The sequence below is a fragment of the Chiloscyllium punctatum genome, chromosome 6 (genome assembly GCF_047496795.1).
Source record: "Chiloscyllium punctatum isolate Juve2018m chromosome 6, sChiPun1.3, whole genome shotgun sequence".
Classification (NCBI taxonomy): domain Eukaryota; kingdom Metazoa; phylum Chordata; class Chondrichthyes; order Orectolobiformes; family Hemiscylliidae; genus Chiloscyllium; species Chiloscyllium punctatum.
Genome location: NC_092744.1, coordinates 12,738,883 through 12,759,815, shown reverse-complemented (window position 1 = coordinate 12,759,815; position 20,933 = coordinate 12,738,883). Strand labels below are relative to the sequence as shown.

At 44.4% G+C, this 20,933-nt stretch overlaps 1 protein-coding gene across 1 annotated transcript in view; it reads left to right on the top strand.

Annotated features, from left to right (window-relative positions):
- Window positions 1-329: 329 nt before the first annotated feature.
- Window positions 330-20,933, top strand: part of hltf (helicase-like transcription factor) — a 70,629-nt gene continuing 50,025 nt past the window's right edge. The window contains 8 exon segments of the mRNA XM_072572022.1: window positions 330-496; window positions 1,936-2,164; window positions 4,792-4,958; window positions 7,397-7,530; window positions 10,193-10,293; window positions 11,413-11,487; window positions 16,132-16,323; window positions 19,234-19,332. Of these exon segments, the coding sequence (XP_072428123.1) occupies window positions 1,937-2,164; window positions 4,792-4,958; window positions 7,397-7,530; window positions 10,193-10,293; window positions 11,413-11,487; window positions 16,132-16,323; window positions 19,234-19,332 (996 nt within the window). The 5' untranslated portion in view covers window positions 330-496; window position 1,936.

The following is a 20,933-nucleotide window of genomic DNA, read 5'->3' as shown; positions in this document are numbered from 1 at the left end:
CCAACAGGTTTATCAGAAATCACAGGCTTTGAGAGCACTGCCCCTTGGCCAGGTGAAGTCAGGAGCAGCGCTCTGAGAGCTCGTGATTTCAATTGGACTATAACCTGGTGTCATGTGACTTCTCTAACCTTGACCTGGTCCAGAGGTGGGGACATTATCACTGCAGCACCACTACAAGCAGCACCAGCCTGTCTTTATGAATGGACGGGGAATCGGTCGCTGGGTCAGCTGCCACAATGTATCTCTTCCCCGGGTGGGAGTCCCACCCCCGCCGCTCGCTCTGATACGCCGCTGCCTGGCGAGGGGCCGCTCTGATTGGCCGAGAGCCGTGTCAATCAGCAAGAACCCGCGCAAGCCGAGGCGAAAGTGAAAGGAGCGAGGATTGTGGAGTGGACGGGTTTGATGTTTGTGGCCTTTCTTTTAAAAAGACACCTTTTTTTGCAAGTCACTGACAGGAGGGAAGATTTGATTTTTGTGCTGAAGATTATTTGCAGAGGTAGAATAAAGCTTTTCTGTGCGCGTTGCGGTTTGAGAGCAGCAAATCTTTTTTAAAAAAAAAGTGGAGAAGGTTTTAATGCAGAGCTCTGCACAAAACCTTGGCTAGAAATGTAGTGCTGGAAGCTCAAAGCAGCCTGCCTTCGCATCATGCCGTCTTATTTTTGCTTAAAAGGTTTGTAATCCCGGGTAAATGTCAAAAGCAGGGGCTGGCTGCAGGCGGAATGGAAAGAATGACTCACCAACAGCAAGCCGTGTTTTGGGGGCCTGACATAAGGCAGCCACAGTCAAGGGGAGATCTGGTTGGGTTTTTTATTTCCCCGAGTGCATGACAACATTTCCAGTTTTTTTTTAAACACCCACCAACACAGCGTTCATCGTCACTCTCAGCCTCGAAATGTTGTTGCTTTTTTTCATCACGAGTCCTTTTACTCCAGCCTGTAATCTGCATCAAATCCAGGCGTTGGATCAAAGATAATAATCTGAAGGGAACAAAAATATATTGTTCAGGGAGGTCTTTGCACCTCGTTGTTAAGAAGTATTCAAATCTGCTGAAGTTATCGGGTCTGCTTAGTGAAAAATAGCCAAGTAAACTTGTGCGAAGTGGTCCTGGGTTTGTGATAATTGCTGCACACCTGCATAACTTTTTTCTGTGCTCAGGGATACGAGGGACAAGTAAGACTGCCTGGCTAAAGGGGTTTTATCTGCAGGATATCATGCTGTGTCAAAATAAGGGCTGTGCAATCTGTGTAACTCTTCTGCATGCTAAATTCTAGATGCCATTATGGAGATGGATCACTGCTTTCTCTTTTCAGGTGCTGCCAGATCTATTGAGTTTCTCCAGCAATTTCTGTTTATTACATCTGTGTGCTGATTGCGTTTTAATCCTGCTAGAGTGCGTGGGTGACATTTTCTTTCTTGAAGTGCTAATTTTGAACTGCTGAATTTCATCCCACCAGAAGTATAGCATAGATTTCTTTATTCCCCCCTCCCTTTGCTTTTTTCTCTTGGACAGTCAGAAGTCGCATGACACCAGGTTTGCATGAAATCTCAAACTTTCGGAGCCCAGCAACGTTTATTTTTTTTCTTGTGAAGTATAAAGTGCTTTGTGCTTCCAGGTGGAAAGTGGGACTGGGACTAACTCTCATTGTCAGATTGGTACCATCATTTGCTGATTACAGTGCATCTTGAGAGATGTTATTTAATGAAGCATCATGCTCCAATAATGGGACAGTTAAAAAGTAAACTTGTGCTGGACTTTGTTTCTGTAATCTCGCAATAATCTTGTAATCTTCTGTCATTTTTAAGAACTGAGATTTTATGATGAGTGCAGCAACCAGAATTTGTTAGCCTTCATGGATGGATGAGTTTGAAGTTCTGAGAGTTTAAATACCTTTATTGTTAAGGTTATAAAACATGGTTTTCTTTTTATTTCTGCAGCATGCTGTTCTGGCGCAACTGGTCTAGTTCCCAGTATTTGGGTGGACGATCTGCATCTCAGTTTTCGGATGGCAGCTTTCTTTTTGCTCCAGATCCTGAAGAAACATTATCTCAGATGATAAACCGCACGTTAACAGATGACACTGCATCACCAGATGAAGATCTGGATTCTGTTTTATTTGGAAACCTACGTGGAAATGTGGTTGGGATGCGTTATTATACAGGAGTGGTAAGACTTGTCTTTCCAATCCGGTGTAATATTAACTTGCTGCGTTTAAATCTTCAATTTGCCATGTCCACAATTACCTATTTATTATTGACTTAAACATAGAGAATAAAAAGCATAGTGCACCTTCCATAATAAAAAGACCTAAGTTGTTTCATGGGAATATTGTAAAGATACTGAGCAATTTTGGGGCAAAGTCAGAGCAGTAGATTTGAAGGAGTGTCTCAATGGATGAAAGTGAAGAAAGGTAGTGGGCAGGTCAGTGACGGAATTTCTGAATTTGGAACCGAGATAATTAAAGACACTTGCACCCAATGTGAAATTGAGGGGCAGAGGGACTCTGGTATACAGTGGTAGTGTCCTCATCTCTGGTTGAGGCGACCCAGGTTCAAGCCCCACAGGTCGCACTTTGAGTCCATACCAACCCTCCAATGTGCTGAATGGCCTGTTTCCATATTGTAGGGATACCATGATTGCTCCAGAACACTAACATGTCTGAATAAGTTAATTAAAACAAAAGTATCATCAATAAAAATTGGGGGTTCAAGAGGACCGAATTGGATGAGTGTTGTTATCTAAGGGTTGTGGGGTTGGAGTTGAGGGTAGGGATAGAATGAGGCCAGGTCACAGATGGATATTGAGAACCGGGAAAAGAATTTTTCAGTGGAGGCATTGTTTGGTCCAAAGCCAGTGCTCGTTGCGGTAATGGATTAACAGGACTTTGTATGAATAAGGTCAAGGGTAGCAGAGTTTTGGACAAAATCAACTAGAATGTGAGCGGCCAGCTAGGAGTATATTGGAAAATTCAAGACCAGGAGTAACAACATTGAAGAGGGAGTTAGCAACACGAGAGTAGAAATGGGATCAAAGTCACATTTCACAGGTGGATGTAGGTGGTCCTAATGATTATGTGGACAAGTGGCTAGGATGAATTCAGGATGAATTCTGTCCAGCTGGATTGCACAGTTTTTTTTAGTCTTGGGCACTTGCCAGGGAGAAGGATGGAACAAAGCAAGGGAGCAGAGTTTGTGGTGGGGACCAAAGAGGGTGGCTTCAGCCTTCCCAATATTTAACTGGAGTTCGTTAAAGACACTGCTTATTACTGACAGTATTCCAGATAAATTGAAGGTGTTGTGCCTTTGGAAAAGTCAATGGGCTCAGCAGTGCAGTTTAAAATCTACAGTTTATTGTTCGTGACCAATCTTGCTGATCTGATCTCTGCTTTGTATTCTTTGGAACAGGCTCTGTCTACCCTTTTATTTTAAGACCATGATCTGTCCACTTACTTACCTTTGGTCCATACCTCTGATTTTTTACATCACCGTCTAAACATTCATTCATATTCCTTAAATTTCTCCTGTTTGTTTGTGTGAGAAGAGTGGGGTGGGGGAGCAAGACAGGAAAATGCTTCCTGATTTTACACCTCACATTTTTACTGTGCTCCCTGTACTCCCTTCCCAGAGGGAATCGCCACTCTTTATCTACTCTTTTAAAAATAAAAATCGCTTTATCATTTTTAAGCAGCTCATATCCGCTCGCTCGCAACTTCACCAAACTCTCAGAAATACAAACCGAGTTTGTGAATTGCCTTCCTAATTTAACTCAAGTGAAGTGTCGTTCTGGTTAATCTGCCTGTGTCACCTTTTTGGGCAGGTTCGTATTTTCCTGAGATGGTGTCTCACAGTGTTTCTGATGAGGTCTGAGGATTGGTCTGATCATCTGAAACACCATTTCCTTTACTTATAAATTTCAACCACATTGCAGTGAAAAGACCAGCATTTTTTTATTAATTGATTACTTTTTTCTATGTGTTCACTGAGAAGAATTGATCAGGACTTTGTTGTTCTGTGGAGCAAAATAACTTCAGACATCTGATTAAAAACACAAACATCGATGAAGCACAATTCTTGTACATGAACTAAGCAGCCTAGATTTTATAATCAGCATTTCTTGTGAATGCTGCCCGTGCCCCATGTAAATGGCTTCCAGCCACTCACTGAAATAGGTTGATTGGAAAAATCTGGGTGGTGGAATTCTATTTCAAAACTATTAAGGAACGATGATGTGCAGGTGCAGGTGTTGGATTGGGGTGGACAAGGTCACGAATCACACGACACCAAGTTATAGTCCAGCAGGTTTATTTGAAATCACAAACTTTCAGAGCGCTGCTCCTTCATGTCATGAAATGCCACCTACCTCGGGAGCAGGTGGGACTTGAACCCAAATCTCCTGGCCCCAAGGTAGGGACACTACTACTAATCCTCAGAAGTCCTGAGACTGCCTTTGCAAACAATCTGGTTAAACATAGACATAGAAAAATACAGCGCAGTACAGGCCCTTTGGCCCTCGATGTTGCGCTGATCCAAGCCCACCTAACCTACGCCAGCCCACTATCCTCCATATGCCTATCCAATGCCCGTTTAAATGCCCATAAACAGGGAGAGTCCACCACTGCTACTGGCAGGGCATTCCATGAACTCACGACTCGCTGAGTAAAGAATCTACCCCTAACATCTGTCCTATACCTACCACCCCTTAATTTAAAGCTATGCCCTTAATTTAAAGCTAAGTGCTGGTAACTATGTCCAAAACTGCCATTTTAGTAACACTTCTTTTAAACTTTGCATTAGGTGAGCAACAATGAAATGGTTGCCCTTCAGCGAGAACCAAACAACCCATACGACAGAAATGCAGTCCAAGTAAATAATGTGAATGGTATTCAGGTGGGACATATCAAACGGGAACTGGCAGCTCCTCTGGCCTTTATCCTGGATAACAGACTTGCCAGAGTTGAAGGGTGAGTCAACATGTTCAGTTCTGAGCTACCGCAATGCTAAGAGTTAAAAATCTCTCAACTCCAGGTTATAGTCCAACAGGTTTATTTGGAAGTACAGATACACAATCCTTTATCCGAAATCCTTGGGGCCAATTGTTTCTTGAAATTTGGAATTTTTCAGATTACGGAATAAATGACCTTTTCACAGTGAAATTAAAAAAAAATGACCTAACAGCAGATGCACATGTGAATAGTACGAGTACTGAGACACAGTTAACACCTGCCCGTGCTGGGCCACGCTGCCACATCGTATCTTCGTGACGTGGTTTGAGTGGGTGTAGAGTTGGGTCACCTGTTCACATGCCAAAATGACATTCCACGCTCTACAAAAAAAAATTTTGGATTTCAGAATTTTGGATAAAGGATTGTGTATCTCTGCAAGCTTACAGAGAGTTGCTCTTTCGTCTGTTAGCTAGTGGGGCAGAATCGTAGGACATAGAATTTACAGTAAAAGATCAAAGTGTCATACCACTGATGCGATGAGTTGAACGAACCTAGATTGCTGTTCAGTCTCTAATCACTTTAGAATGGGTTGCAGGTTTCATTTATATGTTAATCCCAGAGCTTCTTTCAAATTGCAGAACCAAGACAACGTTCGTTCAGTTTTATATACTTAAAAGTATTATCTTGGCTCAGACAATACATTAAAGGTGTGAGGTTGGAGTCTGCCTGTATCCCAATCTTGAGTCGGACTGGTTCTGTTTCCAAAGTAAGAGTTAACAAAATATCACAGACCGACTGCCTACAGATTGTGTGCTTTTTGAACAACATGGAATGTATCTGCAAATACAAATCCATAGTAATGCCAAGTGACGTGTTTGAGTGAATGTTTTGCAAATTCTGGTCAACGTGCTGCATTGAGCTTGAAATGTTAGTTAGCAATTCTACTATCAAAGCTATGGAAGGAAGATGACTAATGTATGTTGCTTGATTTGGAACTTGTAGGTGCAGATAATTACTAAAGTAAGCAATTGTGATCCTCCACATGTGTGGTACACCAACACACTGCATTGTGAGTGATTAGATATTGGCAAGCCCAGGATTTGCGATTATAGGCTAGATATAAATGTCCTTTTTCACATATTTCCAGCTTGACTCCAATTATTACCTTTCTTGCTTTTAGTCCGAAGGAAATGGGTTCAGGACTTTGCCATCTCATCGAGGCTGATCGCCGAGTTCAGGGTGTGCTGTACTGTTGTCGTGACTGTAGTTTGGGTGAAATCTTAAACCTGTTTGCTATTTTATATGGACATTTCAAGCTCCTATTTAAAGAGGCTTGCTTTCTTGTACAGTACGGCCAATATTACTCCCTCAATTAACAACAGCAAAATGTAACTTGTCATTTATCACGTATTTATGGAACCTTTCTGTGTCAGCTGTGATTTCCTGCATAACAGCCTTGACCAAACTTCATGAGTGCATCTTGTAAAATGCTTATGAACAGCTTGAGAAACATGCAAAGATGCTTTCTTTAAACAACGCAAAAATATTCCCCAAATATTTTCTTTCGGCTGCGTGCAATGACATGATAAACATGTGGTTTGAATCAGTGCTTCTGAGGAAGTCATTTGTCAACATTTCTTACACCTCTTTCTGCAGCAGCTACTGTAAGGTTAGTCAGCAGCCTCAGAAATGCAATGTTTTCACCTTCCTTAGCAACCATCTATTGTGGCTCTCTGAGTAAAGCTGCTAATTCTGAGCGGCTTTGTTAATGAGGCCAAGAGGATGTAATTATGGGCAAAATCTACTGGAATTTAACAGGGAAGAGTTAAAGAGACAGGAAAAATATTCAACAAGGTCCTCCCGGAAGGGGGAAAAAAGACCAAAGTGAAGGTTGCGGGGGGCGTTGGTGATCTTTGGTGGAAGTGAAAAAGGATTCATAACTAATTGGTGGAATGATTATTTAAAATGCATCTATAAGAAAATTGGCCTGCTTAAAACCAATTCCTGATTTGCTCTTTGTTCTTGTGCTACCAGAGATCAATTTGAATTAATAAGTTGGTGTAGGTCAGAGACTGGCGGTAAGCAGCCTGAGGTAGCGTTGTTTGGGTACCTAAAGAGAACAGGGGCTTGTGATTCAAGCAGGGCTCATTGTTCTCAATCAGGTTGAGAAACATTTGAGGTCTTCTATTGCAGTGGTGGGTCCAGGGGACTAAGCATGACCTGACTGCACTGTGGCCGCGCCATGTCATGCTAATGCCTCTTGCTCTTTAGGTACCAGGTCAGAAGTGGATCTAGTGATCTTTCGGAACTGTAACCACAGCGATGGGTTTGCCAGCAGTTTTGCATTCCTTTCCTCAAGTCTCGAAGGCTCTGCACGGTTTCAGTTGTCCACTGTGCCAGATTGGGAACAGGGAAGAGTGCTGCTGGAGAACTGTCTGTATTTCTTTCCCAAACAGGGTGGTTCCTTACGGTGCCAACAACGTGTTCACCATGCCAGTGCAACTTTCGTTCTGGGGCAGAGAAGAAAACCGTGACACTGTTCTGGAAAGGTTAAAGAGACACGGGTTTAAACTGGCACCTCCCACAAAAGGTAAATACAGATTAACCGATGTCGAGAGCCACTTTTTGTTTTTAAATTGAGAAAAAGAACATGTAGTTTAGCTATTTTGGGATTGATGACATAACTCTTTGCCTTTTTCCAATCTCATTGCCTTTAAAGTAGAGGGAGGTGATGTCCCAGTGGCACTATCGCTAGACTGTTCCTCTAGAGACCCAGACAACGTTCTGGGGACCCGGCTTTGAATCCTTCCACAGCAGATAACATCTGGAAGTAGGATTCTAATGATGACCGTGCATCTGTTGGTCGATGGAGAAACCCATCGCGTTCACTCACATCCTTTAGGAAAACAAACTGCCATCCTTCCCTGGTCTGGCCTACCTATGACTCCAGACCCACGGCAGTGTGGTTGACTCTTAACTACCCTCTGGGCGATTAAGGATGGATAATAAATGCTGGCCCAGCCAGTGAGGCCCTCATCCTGTAAATGAGTTTTTAAAAAGTACCGTTGGCAGCAAGCATTTAGTGTGGGGCAAGAGGACGGCATGCAAATGAGCTAATTTCGGTCAAAACAACCGGCATCATTGATTCGATGAGAACTCATTGCCCTGTAATGAAGACTCTTTTACCCCCTCTCAGTACTGCTTCCATTCACAGTGGAGTGCCTCCTATCACTAAGTCACATCTTGCTGTTCTTTTCTACTCCTGGTCCCTTCTTCCTCTGATGTGGATGTGCTGGTGTAGGACTAGGATGGGCAAAGTCAGAAGTCGCACGACACCGGCTGTGGGCGGCACGGTGGCTCAGTGGTTAGCACTGCTGCCTCACAGCACCAGCATCCCAGGTTCGATTCCAGCCTCGGGCGACTGTCTGTGTGGAGTTTGCACATTTCTCCCCGTGTCTGCGTGGGTTTCCTCCAGGTGCTCCAGTTTCCTCCCACAGTCCAAAGATGTGCAGGTCAGGTGAATTGGCCACACTAAATAGTCCATAGTGTTAGATGCAATAGTCAGAAGGAAATGGGACTGGGTAGGTTACTCTTCGGAGGGTCGGTGTGGACTGGTTGGGCTGAACGGCCTGTTTCCACACTGTAGATAATCTAATTTAATCTAATATTCCAGCAGGTTTATTTGGCATCACCAACTTTTGCAACCTCGCTCCTTTATCAGGTGACCTCGTGATGGGGGCATTGCTCCGGAGACTTGTGATGTCAAATAAACCTGTTGGACAGCAGCCTGGTGTCATGTGACTACTGGCTTCTCCCTTGTTGCCCTAATTGTGTTTCTTAAGGTGGTCTTTGCCTCCTGAGTTCCATCCACAGCCTTGTGCCTTTCATTCTTGACTAGGAAAAAAGAAAAAAACAAAGTACGTTTCTGAAGCATCTTTGAGGGTAACCGGAGTACTTTCCAGCCAGTGGAAGTAGTTTTTCAAGTCCGCCCCCTCTGTTAGGAAATGTGCCAGCATTCGTGAGCAAAGGAGCTTTGCAGCAGCAATTAATTAACTGAGCAGATGACTTGCTTCAAATGGATCAGTAATACACGTGACACTAGAAAACCCCTCTTGCCCTTCTTGGAAGAGTGCAATGGGATCTCTTGCTTTCCTTTCAAGAAGCACTGTAAAATATTCAAAGACCACATCCTCAGATTATACCATTTCCGAAGACAAGCTTTGAAAGGGTTCAGAAAGCATTTACAAGGATATTGCCAGGGTTGGAGGGTTTGAGTTATCGGGAGAGGCTGAATAGGCTGGGGCTGTTTTCCCTGGAGCGTCAGAGGCTGAGGGGATGACCTTTTATAGAGGTTTACAAAATCATGAGGGGCATGGGTAGGATAAATAGACAAGGTATGTTTCCCTGGGGTCGGGGAGTTCAGAACTAGAGGGTGAGAGGGAAAATATTTAAAAGGGACCTCAGGGGTCAACTTTCTCAGAGGGTGGTGCGTGTATGAAATGAGCTGCCAAAGGAAGTGGTGGAGACTGGTACAATGACTATTTAAAAGGCATCTGGATGGGTATATGAATAGGAAGGGTTTAGAGGGATATGGGCCAAGCGCTAGAAAATGGGACTAGATTAACTTCAGATATCTGGTTGTCATGGATGAGTTGGACTCTGGGTCAGATTCTGTGCTGCATGTCTCTGTTAATATGTCTCTGTTAACTCTGTTTCTCTCTCTCTTCGGGCTGCCAGATCTGCTGAGTTTCTCCAGCATTCGTCTCAGATTTCCAGCATGCTCTGTATTTTCCCTCCCAACAATATGTTGTTTCCTCAGCACCATGCTGATGGATTGGGCTAGATTTTAGTCTCCGAGGCGACCGTGTATTCGGCAATCGTCTTGACTCTTGCTTCCAATAAACCTTCACTGTGATTATTCCCGTATGTGGATCAGCCTTATCATTGGTGAGAGAGGCTTCAGCAATCTCACTTGAACTTCCTTTCTACGTAATGTCCCATTCAATCCATCTTCCACCTTCAAAAGCACCAAGTCAGTCCCCTTCTGCAGTTTACATCATTGCTGCAGAGTGTGACCTCTGCTATATCACTGTGAGAGTGGCACTCGACTGAAGCAGTTTGTAAACCTGTACACTGTCATAAAACGTAAGTTGCAATATAATTGATAAAGCCGATGATATGGACACTGTTGTATTTGGTTGGTCTGAATCAGTCTCATTCATATAGCACTTTGGCTGGAGGTTCTCTTTTAGGTGGTGGGATTGCTGAGGCATGGTCTGGAATGGGATCAGCAAGACCGGGTCCCAGTTACAAAGCTCCTGTGCACACTGCTGTGCAGATGACAGTGGAACAGGTAAAGTATTTTGTTAACTCCTTAGCTGGTAATCATGATGTCGTAATTATGAGTAAGTCAGCTTTATAAGACTGTACCAGGGTTTAGCAGATGCATTGTGCAGTGGGCTGTTGAGTTCAATAGACGCTGGGTGTATGGTTCCTCAGGCAGAGGGTACCTTGGTGCTTTGATCAATCCTTGTGTTCCTGGATAATAAGTGTCAGTATGTTTTCTGCACCCTTAAACTTGAGAGAGCGCAGAAAAGATTTACAAGGATGTTGCCAGGGTTGGAGGGTTGAGCTCTAGAGAGAGGGTGAATAGGCTGGGGCTATTTTCTCTGGAGCATTGGAAGCTAGGGGTGACCATCTAGAAGTTTTTATAACATTATGAACGGTGTGGATATGATGAATAGCCAAGGCCTTTGTCCCATAGTAGAGGAATCCAAAACTAGAGGGGCATAGGTTTAGGGTGAGTGCGGAAAGATCTAAAAGGGATCCAAGGAGCAACTTTTTTACGGAGGGTGGTGTGTGTATGGAATGAACTGCCAGAGGAAGTGGTGGAGGCTAGTACAATGACAACATTTAAAAGGCATCTGGATGGGTATGTGACTATGAAGGAATTAGAGGGATATGGGCCAAATGCTGGCAATTGGGACTAGATGAATTTAGAATATCTGGTTGGCATGGACGAGTTGGATCAAATGGTCTGTTTCCATTGCTGTATATCTCTGATATCCTCATCCCCAGCTCGGAGTTAATGGCTCTTTACGCCAAGGGTCCAAGGATAAAATAGACACTTGGTCAAATTTGAGAACCAAAGTCTCTTTTCTACCTTCAGTTGGTCTTGTGTGACATAGAACCACAGAAAATAGGAGCAGGAATAGGCCATTCAGCCCTTCGGGCCTGCACCACCATCCAGTAACATCCTGGCTGATCATCCAACTCAGTTCCCTGTTTCCACTTTCTTCCCAAACCCTTTGACTCTTTTAGCCTGAAAAAATTTAAATTAAATTTAAACTTAAAGATTATAGTTTATAGCTTTCTGTACTTGTACAAGTGTCAAAAGTAGTACAGTTCTATCCCTATTGAAGCTAGTTTGCTTTTCTCTCAGAAGTGCAATGACAGATTTTTATTCTTGCAGCTCAAGAATGAATTTGACAAAATATTTGAAGATCTGAAAGAACATGACAAGACTCGGGAAATGGAACCAGCTAAGGTCAGATACACGAATATTGCGCTGTTGCTTTTGGACAAAATTACGAGTCTGAGATGGTCCACAGATGAGCTAACAGGGAATTTGGGAATGAGCAGCATGTCAACAGTGATGTTAGCTTCTGGAGTTACAGGATTTTAACCCAAAGTGAAGGAGTATTCATTGCATTTCCAAGTCAGGATAGAGGAGAATGTGCAGATGTTGGTGTTCCCCTATGTCTACTAGTCTCGTTCTAGATGGTTATGGTGTGGGTTTGGAAGATTTCACAGAATAGAATCCCTACAGTGTGGAAACAGGCTCTTTGGCCCAACACCGACCTTCTAAAGAGTCAGACCTGTTCCTCTACCCTATTACTCTACATGTACCCCTGACTAACTTACACATCCCTGAACACTGTGGGTAATTCAGCTCTGGAAATCGGAGTACCTGGAGGGAACCCAAGCAGACACTGGGAGAACGTGCTAACTCCACACAGACAGTAGCTCGAGGCTGGAATCGAGCCCGGGTCCCTGATGCTATGAGGCAGCAGTGCTAACCACTGGGCCACCTCATGCCTTGGGCACTTTGATGAGTTATTGCAGTGCATCTTGTAGATGGTACGTACTCCTGCTACTGTGTTTCCTGACTCACTGGGGTAACGTGTTGTAAATTGAGCTCCATTATACCCATGGTATACAACAACTAAAGATTTTAAGAGAAATGGACAAAATGCCCAAACTACCTAATTTTCAGATTTGAGGATGGTTTAAAGCATGGACCAGGCTTCTGTATTTAACAGGAAATGATTATTTATTACAAACCATTAGACTCTAACTATAGGTAGCGGGTCAGGCAGCATCCAAGGAGCAGGAGAATCAACGTTTCGGGCATGAGCCCTTCTTCAGGAATGAGGAAAGTGTGTCCAGTAGGCTAAGATAAAAGGTAGGGAGGAGGGACTTGGGGGAGGGGCGTTGGGAATGCGATAGGTGGAAGGAGGTCAAGGTGAGGGTGATGGGGCGGAGAGGTCAGGAAGAAGATTGCAGGTTAGGAAGGCGGTGCTGAGTTTGAGGGATTTGACTGAGACAAGGTGGGGAGACGGAAAATGAGGAAACTGGAGAAATCTGAGTTCATCCCTTGTGGTTGGAGGGTTCCTAGGCGGAAGATGAGGCGCTCTTCCTCCAGCCGTCGTGTTGCCAGGTCTGGCGTTGGAGGAGTCCAAGGACCTGCATGTCCTTGGTGGAGTGGAAGGGGGAGTTAAAGTGTTGAGCCACGGGGTGGTTGGGTTGGTCGGTCCGGGTATCCCAGAGGTATTCTCTAAAACGTTCTGCAAGGTTCCTCATTTTCCCCTCCCCCCACCTTGTCTCAGTCAAATCCCTCAAACTCAGCACCGCCTTCCTAACCTACAATCTTCTTCCTGACCCCTCTGCCCCCACTCCCACTCCGGCCTATCACCCTCGCCTTAACCTCCTTCCACCTATCGCATTTCCAATACCCCTTCCCCAAGTCCCACCTCCCTACCTTTTATCTTAGCCTGCTGGACACACTTTCCTCATTCCTGAAGAAGGGCTCATGCCCGAAACGTCGACTCTCCTGCTTCTTGGATGCTGCCTGACCTGCTGCGCTTTTCCAGCAACACATTTTCAGCTCTGATCTCCAGCATCTGCAGTCCTCACTTTCCCCTCTAACTATAGGTAAGCAATTAAACTAAAGTAAGCAAACTCTACCAATCAAAACGATAAATCCCTAATAAACTTCCCCTTTCACATCCACCGACACAGGGCATAGGGAAAACAGGGAAAGCATTTCTGTAGTCTTTGTTCACAAAATCTGTTGGAGTTGATTTTTCTTAATCTGAAGCTTTCGCCTTGAACTTTATTTTTCCGAATATCTCCATCGGTTTGCAAGCGACACAGAGTGGCTGCCTCTCACGTATCCACTCAATGTCCCAACTGAGTTGAAGGAAAAGTAGACTGGCCGCCTTCAGGTTTAGTGTCTTCCTGCAGAGAACTCGGTGTTTTTTGACTACTGCACATCTTGTGATCTGACAAATCTTCTCTCTGTCCTCTTCAAAACACAAGCTATTCAGCTAAATGGCAACCTTATTGTTGGTAGCCAGAGGATGTTTGTCATTCGTTTGTGGACTAAACACCAATTATCAATCAGCTTCACTTGTAAATGACTCTAAGGCTCCAGTTTGTCTGCATGTTGCTGGAAGCCAACGGGTTCATAAAAGGTTTCAAATGCCTTGCGTTAAACCATGCAGCCATCTTTGTAAATCCCTGGGTTTCAAACTGGTTCTTTCTCATTTCGATCCACAATTTAAAAGAACAGCACAAAAATGAAAAGACATGATATTGACATGTTTGTCAATGGTGCAAGGATTGAATTTCTATGGTGCATCTTGTAGACGGTGTTACTGAGTGTCAGTGGTGGAATGACTAGATGCTTGTGGATGCTTTGCCAGTCACGTCAGCTGCTTTGACCTGCATGGTGTCAAGCTTCTTGCATGTTGTTGGAACTGCACCCATGCAGACCAATGGGGAGAGTTCCATTCTACTCCTGACTTGGAGATGGTTGACAGGCCCTGGGGAATCAGGAAATTAATTACTTGGTGTAGGTTTCCTTGCCTTGGACCTGCGGTTGTAACTACTGTATTTATATGGCTGGTCCAGTTCAATTTCTGGTCAGTGGTACCGTTGGTTGGGTGTTTAGTAGTGATAAAGCTATTCAATGTCAAAGGAGTGATGGCTAAGTTTTCTCCACAAAGCCCTGCCTACCATCTGCAAGGTGGAAGGCAGGTGTGTGATGGGTGCAGCCCCAAAAACACTCTAGTAGAAGCTTGATACCATCCAGGATAAAGCCCGCTTAATTCGCATCACATCCCACAAGCCTTCAGTCCTTCCACCACTAACACTCAGTCGGAGCAGTATCAGCATCTACAGGATGTGCCGAAGACATTCATCCAAAGGCTCCTCAGACAGTACTTTCTAAACCCACAACCACTAGCATCTAGAAGGACAAGCCTGCAGGTATAGGGGAACGTCACCACCAGCAAGTTCCTCTTCCAAGCCATTCTCTATCCTGACTTGGCAATGTGTCACAGTGCCTTTTGGTGTCAATGGTTTAAAATCCTGAAATTCTCACATTAATCGCATTTTGGGTCTACCTGCAGCACATGGATTGTGGTCGCTCGAGAAGGCAACTCACCACCACCACCCCTGGGGGAGCTAGGAACGGGTGAGAAATGTTACCACATCCCATGAGTCAATTAAAAACGACGCAGACCTGGCTTTAACCTGTCATCTGACAGGCAGCACCAGCAACAGAGTTTTATATGAAGTACTGCAACACAATATTTATGTAGATTATGATTTGGGGTATAAATTAATGACTTTGTTATTTGGAGACTAAGGTTGAGTCTGACATCTTCTTGACTTTTGTTGATGGATTTTAAGATTGAAAACTGCAAGTCCTGTAGGTAGGTGGCTGCAGACCTGAGAAGGGGATGATACACTAGTAAGTTTCTGAACTCTCCACCCTACTGAACTAGAAGACACTAAACTGATTTTGGCATTGCTCCTGGTAATTGGCTTGTCTTTTCATGGAGGAAGAACGTTTAGGTAAGATCGTGCAGAGAGTTCACAATCATACAATACGGAAGAGGCCATTTGGCCCATCAAGTCTGTACTGCTAAAACTGCACTAATTTTACAATTTCCCACTAGTCCTAATTGTGGCATACAAAAATTCTCCTTTTGTGTCGGTCGTTCTGCTATAATGTGACAGTTGTGTTCCTCTTCAACCTTGTGTTGTACAAGATTGCTAATAGAAAATCGCAATACCTATTCAGTAGAAAGTTTGCATTATCCAAACAGCTTCCACAATTTGTCAGTCGTGTTATAGCCAGTTCGCACTGATGAAACATGCATTATAGCAAAACGGCCTGTCGTTTGTCTTTGGGATTCTTGCACTTGCTATTTTGAGCCAATGTTTGATTTCCCATGTGGACATATTAGGTCCCATTTTACAGTCAACGCAGGGAGTATTTGGCGGAAATTTGCAGAATCACTTGGGCACCTTTTTCTATCTGTGTGGTGTGGAAAACTGGATGCAAGGGTCCTGTGACTTCCTCAGGAAGTGCTGCTGACTTTGACCGCCCTCTGAACGGATTCAACATCTTGAGTGGCCAGGAGTTTTGAATGTTTGGGGCTGCAAGTGAGTTAGTGCTTCAAGAGTCACAAAGGTATCCTTGAGTGGCATGGTGGCTCAGTGGTTAGCATTGCTAACTCACAGTATGAGGGACCCGGGTCGGTTTCCAGCCTCTGATGACTGTGCAAACTCCACAGACATTCTCTGTGTCTGCTTGAGTTTCGTCCGGATGCTCCGGTTTCCTCCTGCAGTCCAAAGATGTGCAGGTGAGGTGAATTGGCCATACAAAATTGCCTGTAGTTTTCAGGGATGTATAAGTTAGGTGCATTAGTCAGGGGTAAATATGGAATAATAGAGTAGGGGAATGGGCCTGGGTGGGTTACTCTTCGGAGGGTCAGTGTGGACTTGTTGGGCCGAAGGGCCTGTTTCCACACTGTGTAGGGGTTCTATGATTCTCTCTCCTGACTCACTGATAGGTTCTTTGTTACGAATTCCAACGACTTGCTTTTTGTGTTGCCAGGCTGTTTGCACTCCCTTGCTCCCTCACCAGAAGCAGGCCCTGGCTTGGATGGTACTGCGAGAGAATAATGCAGACCTGCCTCCGTTCTGGGAGCAGAGGAACGGCTTGTATTATAACCTGCTGACAAATTTCGCAGAGAAGGAGAGACCCGAAAATGTTCGTGGAGGAATCCTGGCTGACGACATGGGCTTGGTAACTATAGCTTTGTCAATGTAACTTTTGGGCCTGCAAGGGTTTTAGTTATTATCCTGTACATCACGTACCAAATAAAAGCAACAGACAGCTCCCCCGGTTGACAGAAGGCCTCGGAAAGTAACACCTCATCTTCTGCCTTGGAATGCTTCAACCCCAGGGCATCAATGGGGACTTCACCAATTTCCTCATTTTCGCTTCCCCCCGCCCCTGCCCCACCTTACCTCCATTCCAACCTTCCAGCTCAGCACTGTCCTCATGACCTGTCCTACCTGCCAATCTCCCTTCCCACCGCTCCGTTCCACCCTCCCCTCTGACCTATCACCTCCATCCCCACCCCCATTCACCCATTGTACTCCTTGATACCTTCTCCCCAGCCCTACCCCTACTTATCTCTCCACCCTGGAGGCTCCCGGCCTCTCTTCCTGATGAAGGACTTTTACCCAAAACATCAATTTTCCTGCTCCTCGGATGCTGCCTGACCTGCTGTGCTTTTCCAGCGCAACTCTAATCTAAATTCTGGTTTCCAGCATCTGCAGTCCTCACTTTTCCCCACAGGAAAGGAGAGGCCCACCACTGTCAGAACTGGGGAAGGAAACAAATGAGAAAGCTGTAGAAAGATTGGAGGGAGGATGACTCTATACTGAATAGGGAGAAATAAGAACTCCTGTTTTTCTGTAGGAAGTGAGGATCTCTCCTCAACCAGGAACAGCTGTCCCTGTAAGGCAAGGGAAAATCGCTTGTCTTCCTCTAAAGAGCACTCTGCTTTGAAATTAATTCCACAAACACACAAACAGGATTAGCTACTCAGTCCCTCCCAGCCTTCTGTGCAATCTGGTGAGATCACGACCAATCTGGTTTTTGGCTCCATTTACGATCTCTGGCCTCGTTCTTTAAAGCCATTGCCGAACAAAAATCAATCGATTTCCCGGCACAAGGTGAAGGCCTGGTGGAATTCTCTCTGGACTGATAATTCTGAGACCCAGGTAAATTTCTGGCACCTGGATTTGAATCCTGCCACGGTAGATAGTGCAATTCGAATTGAGTAAAAATCTGGAACTAAGAGTCAAGTGAAGACCATGAGTCAATTGTCGATTATTGGAAAAGCCAGACTGGTTCACTAATGTCCTTTAGGGAAGATAACTGCTATCCTTGCCTGGTCTGACCTGCATGTGACTCCAGACTCTCAGCAATGTGGTTGACTCTTAATTGCCCTCTGGGCAATATAGCATTTTTAAAAAAATTACAGAAGGTATGTGGGCATTGCTGGCTGGGCCCAGCATTTATTGCTCATCCTTAGTTGCCCCTTGAAGGTGGTGGTGAACTGCTGCAGTCCACCTGATGTGGGTTGACCCACAATGCTTTTAGGGTTTCTGATGTTTATTGACTTTGTCATGCCTTGTTAAAATAGAAACTAATTCCTGTATTGTGGGGAAAATACAGAATGAAAAGGTGTAATCTTAAAAATAGAACCAGGCCAGTCACGAGTGAAGTGAAAAAGAACTTAATCACTTTTTTAGCTTAATGGAATTGTAGAACTCGGTCTCAAAAATACACCATTGAGGTTCAATCAGTTGAAAAACATCATTCACAGGATGAGGCCATCATTGCATAGCAACCAATTATTGCCAGTCCCTAATTGCCCAGAGGGATTCCATCAATGTCTTTTGACGGAATTGCTGTCTAAATTTGTGAAGGTTATTTTTAGCATTAGAGTAATTTTTAGTTTCCGCAAAATGAGTTAAATGGATACCATTAGTTAGCTCCTTTTGAATGGCTTTCTTCACAGATGTTTCATTTGTGAAACTTTCAAGATGCCTGTTAAGACATCCGAGTTTCTTAGGGGGCTTGGTAGGATAGTTGTGGAAAGGTGGTTTCCCCCTTGTGGCAGAGTTGAGCTCCAGAGGGCATCATCTCAGAGTAAGAGGCCATCTATTTGAGAGAGAGAGAGAAGGAGGAATTTCTCCTCTGAGGTTAGTGAATCAGTGGAACTCTTTATCACAGAGGGCTGTTCAAGGCTGAGATTATTGATAAGGGACTTGAGGGTTTTGGGGAAAGGGCAAGAAAGTAGAGATGAGAATTATCAAATAAGCCATGATTGTGTTGGATGGTGGAACAGACTTGATGGGCTGAATGGTCTACTTCTGTTCCAGTGTCTTATGGTCTTTAGCTCCATCTTCAATGGAAGATTGGGCTAAAGTTTTAAATGATTTGACAAACATAACCTCCGCCTTATTACATGTTAACACCGCAGTGAAAGGTAGGAATTGCCAGATGAAGGAAGATCCATCTAGTTTGTTTCTTATTATCTGGGCAGTCACATGGGCCATTGGTACTGGAATTATTGAGTTTGGATGCTTCGGTCTCTAGAAGGAAGTCGTTGATAATACACAGTTCAAGAACGTGATTGTGATAGTGATTAGATGCAAAGAGATTGAGTTGGTCAAAAATGAAGCAACTGGGCAGTCCGCCAGTATTCTCTCTTTTTGGATGAGGTTGTGTAAAGCCATTAATAACCTGGGATGTACCAGGTAAACAGGCTGCAGTGAACCAGCCTTTAAGATGCAACGTTGACCAGCAGTGGTAAAGAGGCCATCCAGTGGAACAAACAGGCTTCATGTCACCAAAGCAATGAGATGAAATATTGCAAGCAACCTGAGTATCTGGTGGGACTGAATCAGTTCCAAAATGTACATGTCAGCCCCAGAAGCTCTGGGATGGTTTCTTCTGCCCCTGTTGGGTGAGGCTATTTCCTTTTTGTATCCCTGAACAGGGAGAGGAGTTGGAAAGCAGCGTAGTCACTATCTTTTGATTCATGGCTGCAGTTTGTTCATGTTTGGGAGAAATAACTTTAATTACAAGTTTCCGTGTCTCATTGTAAAGTGATTTTTCTGTTTTGCATTTTCCTAGGGAAAGACCCTGTCGACTATTGCTGTAATCCTTACAAATTTTCACCAGGGAAAACCACTCCCCACGGAAAAGTTCACACCGGGGCCAGTGATGGAAGAGGTAAGAGTTAAGAGGTGCCATATCATTCGGGAATTTTTTTTCATGGAGAAGAATATTGCTTCTTTTTGCATGAATAGTTTAGATGAATATCATTAAATTGTGGTCAAGGCTATAAACTGCCAAACAGATTTATTAAACAATAAATGGATCAGTGAACATTGGTGCACTGTAGATTCTGCTTCATATATCTTCTGGTCTTGTGGAATGGCAGTGGGATAGGTCAGTGCTCTGAGGTAAACGTTTTTTTCCACTGATTTGTTCCCTGCAGTGGATCAGTTGCTTATCGCAGTTGGTAGCTTTCTGTCACTGTGTTCATCTCTTTCAGTTGTAATCCGAGCTGGGAGTGTGAGAGCATGTTCTGAGCATCTTTCAGCAAGCAAGGCTGGGATGGGCCTCCTGGGACTGAGTGTGATGAGTGCTCCTTGGTACCCAAAGCCTCTATACCTTCCCACCAAAGCCTTGGACTTGACTGCTGATATTGTGTGTAATAACTCTCTCAGAAGTGTCGAGTTGCTGCTACCTGAAACCCAGTCCACCAGTGCTAATCCTCCCCATTCCTGCCCCTTATTGCTACCCCCTTCCTGCCCTGGTGGGGTTAGGAAACTGGAAGACAGAGGCACAGACGGAATGAGAGAAATGCAGAGAGCAAAACCACTGACCTGGGGTGGTTTAACATCTTCCAAATTGTAGGAAACAGGATTTTAAGGTCTATAAAGGGCATAGATAAGGTAGAGAACCAACAGCTTTTCTGCATGGTGGGGGAATCTAGAACTAGAGGCCATAGATTTAAGGTGGGAGCAGGGAGATACAAATAGTCCAGGGGGGACAACTCTTTTCACATAGATGGTGGTGAGTGTCTGAAATAGTGGTGGAGGCAAGTACAATTTTGTCACTCAAACATTTGGACAGGTAACTGGATGGGATTGGTATGGGAGAGATATGGATTAAATGCAGGCAAGGGGGACAGTTTAATTGTGAAAACTGGGCAGCATGGACAGGTTGGGCTGAAGGGTCTGTTTTGATGTTGGAAACCTCTATGACTCTATCATTACCATTGCCATGATTGCTGTCCTATGGTTAACACAGCAGGAGATCCTTAAGTAACAAAACTGGAAAAGTTGTTCAGTGCACTGCACATTTTGGCTACACCTCATGAATATGTCCCTCTGTTCAAACAGTTTGGACATCCCCACCCTATGGCCCATTTATAACTCATTAAACTGTCTAACCCCGTTTCTTATGATGGGCTTCTTTTGACCTGTGCCATGTTTTTCATATTGGCCCTGGCCAGTGACAGGGTTAACGATACAAATCCACTGCCCCGTCACCTGCCTTTTTATAAACAGATGGACTAATAGCCACTTTTCCAAGTTACCAATTTTCCAAAATTCCTGATGAAAGGCTTTTGCCCCAACATCGATATTCCTGCTCCTCGGATGCTGCCTGACCCGCTGTGCTTTTCCAGCACCATGCACTTGATCTCCAGCATCTGCAGTCCTCACTTTTGCCTGCTTTTCCTGTATACTTGCAGGCCATTGTGATTAAAGAATGCAGCATGGCCACCACTTACATGGAGATGGGCTGGATCAACAGTGGACTGT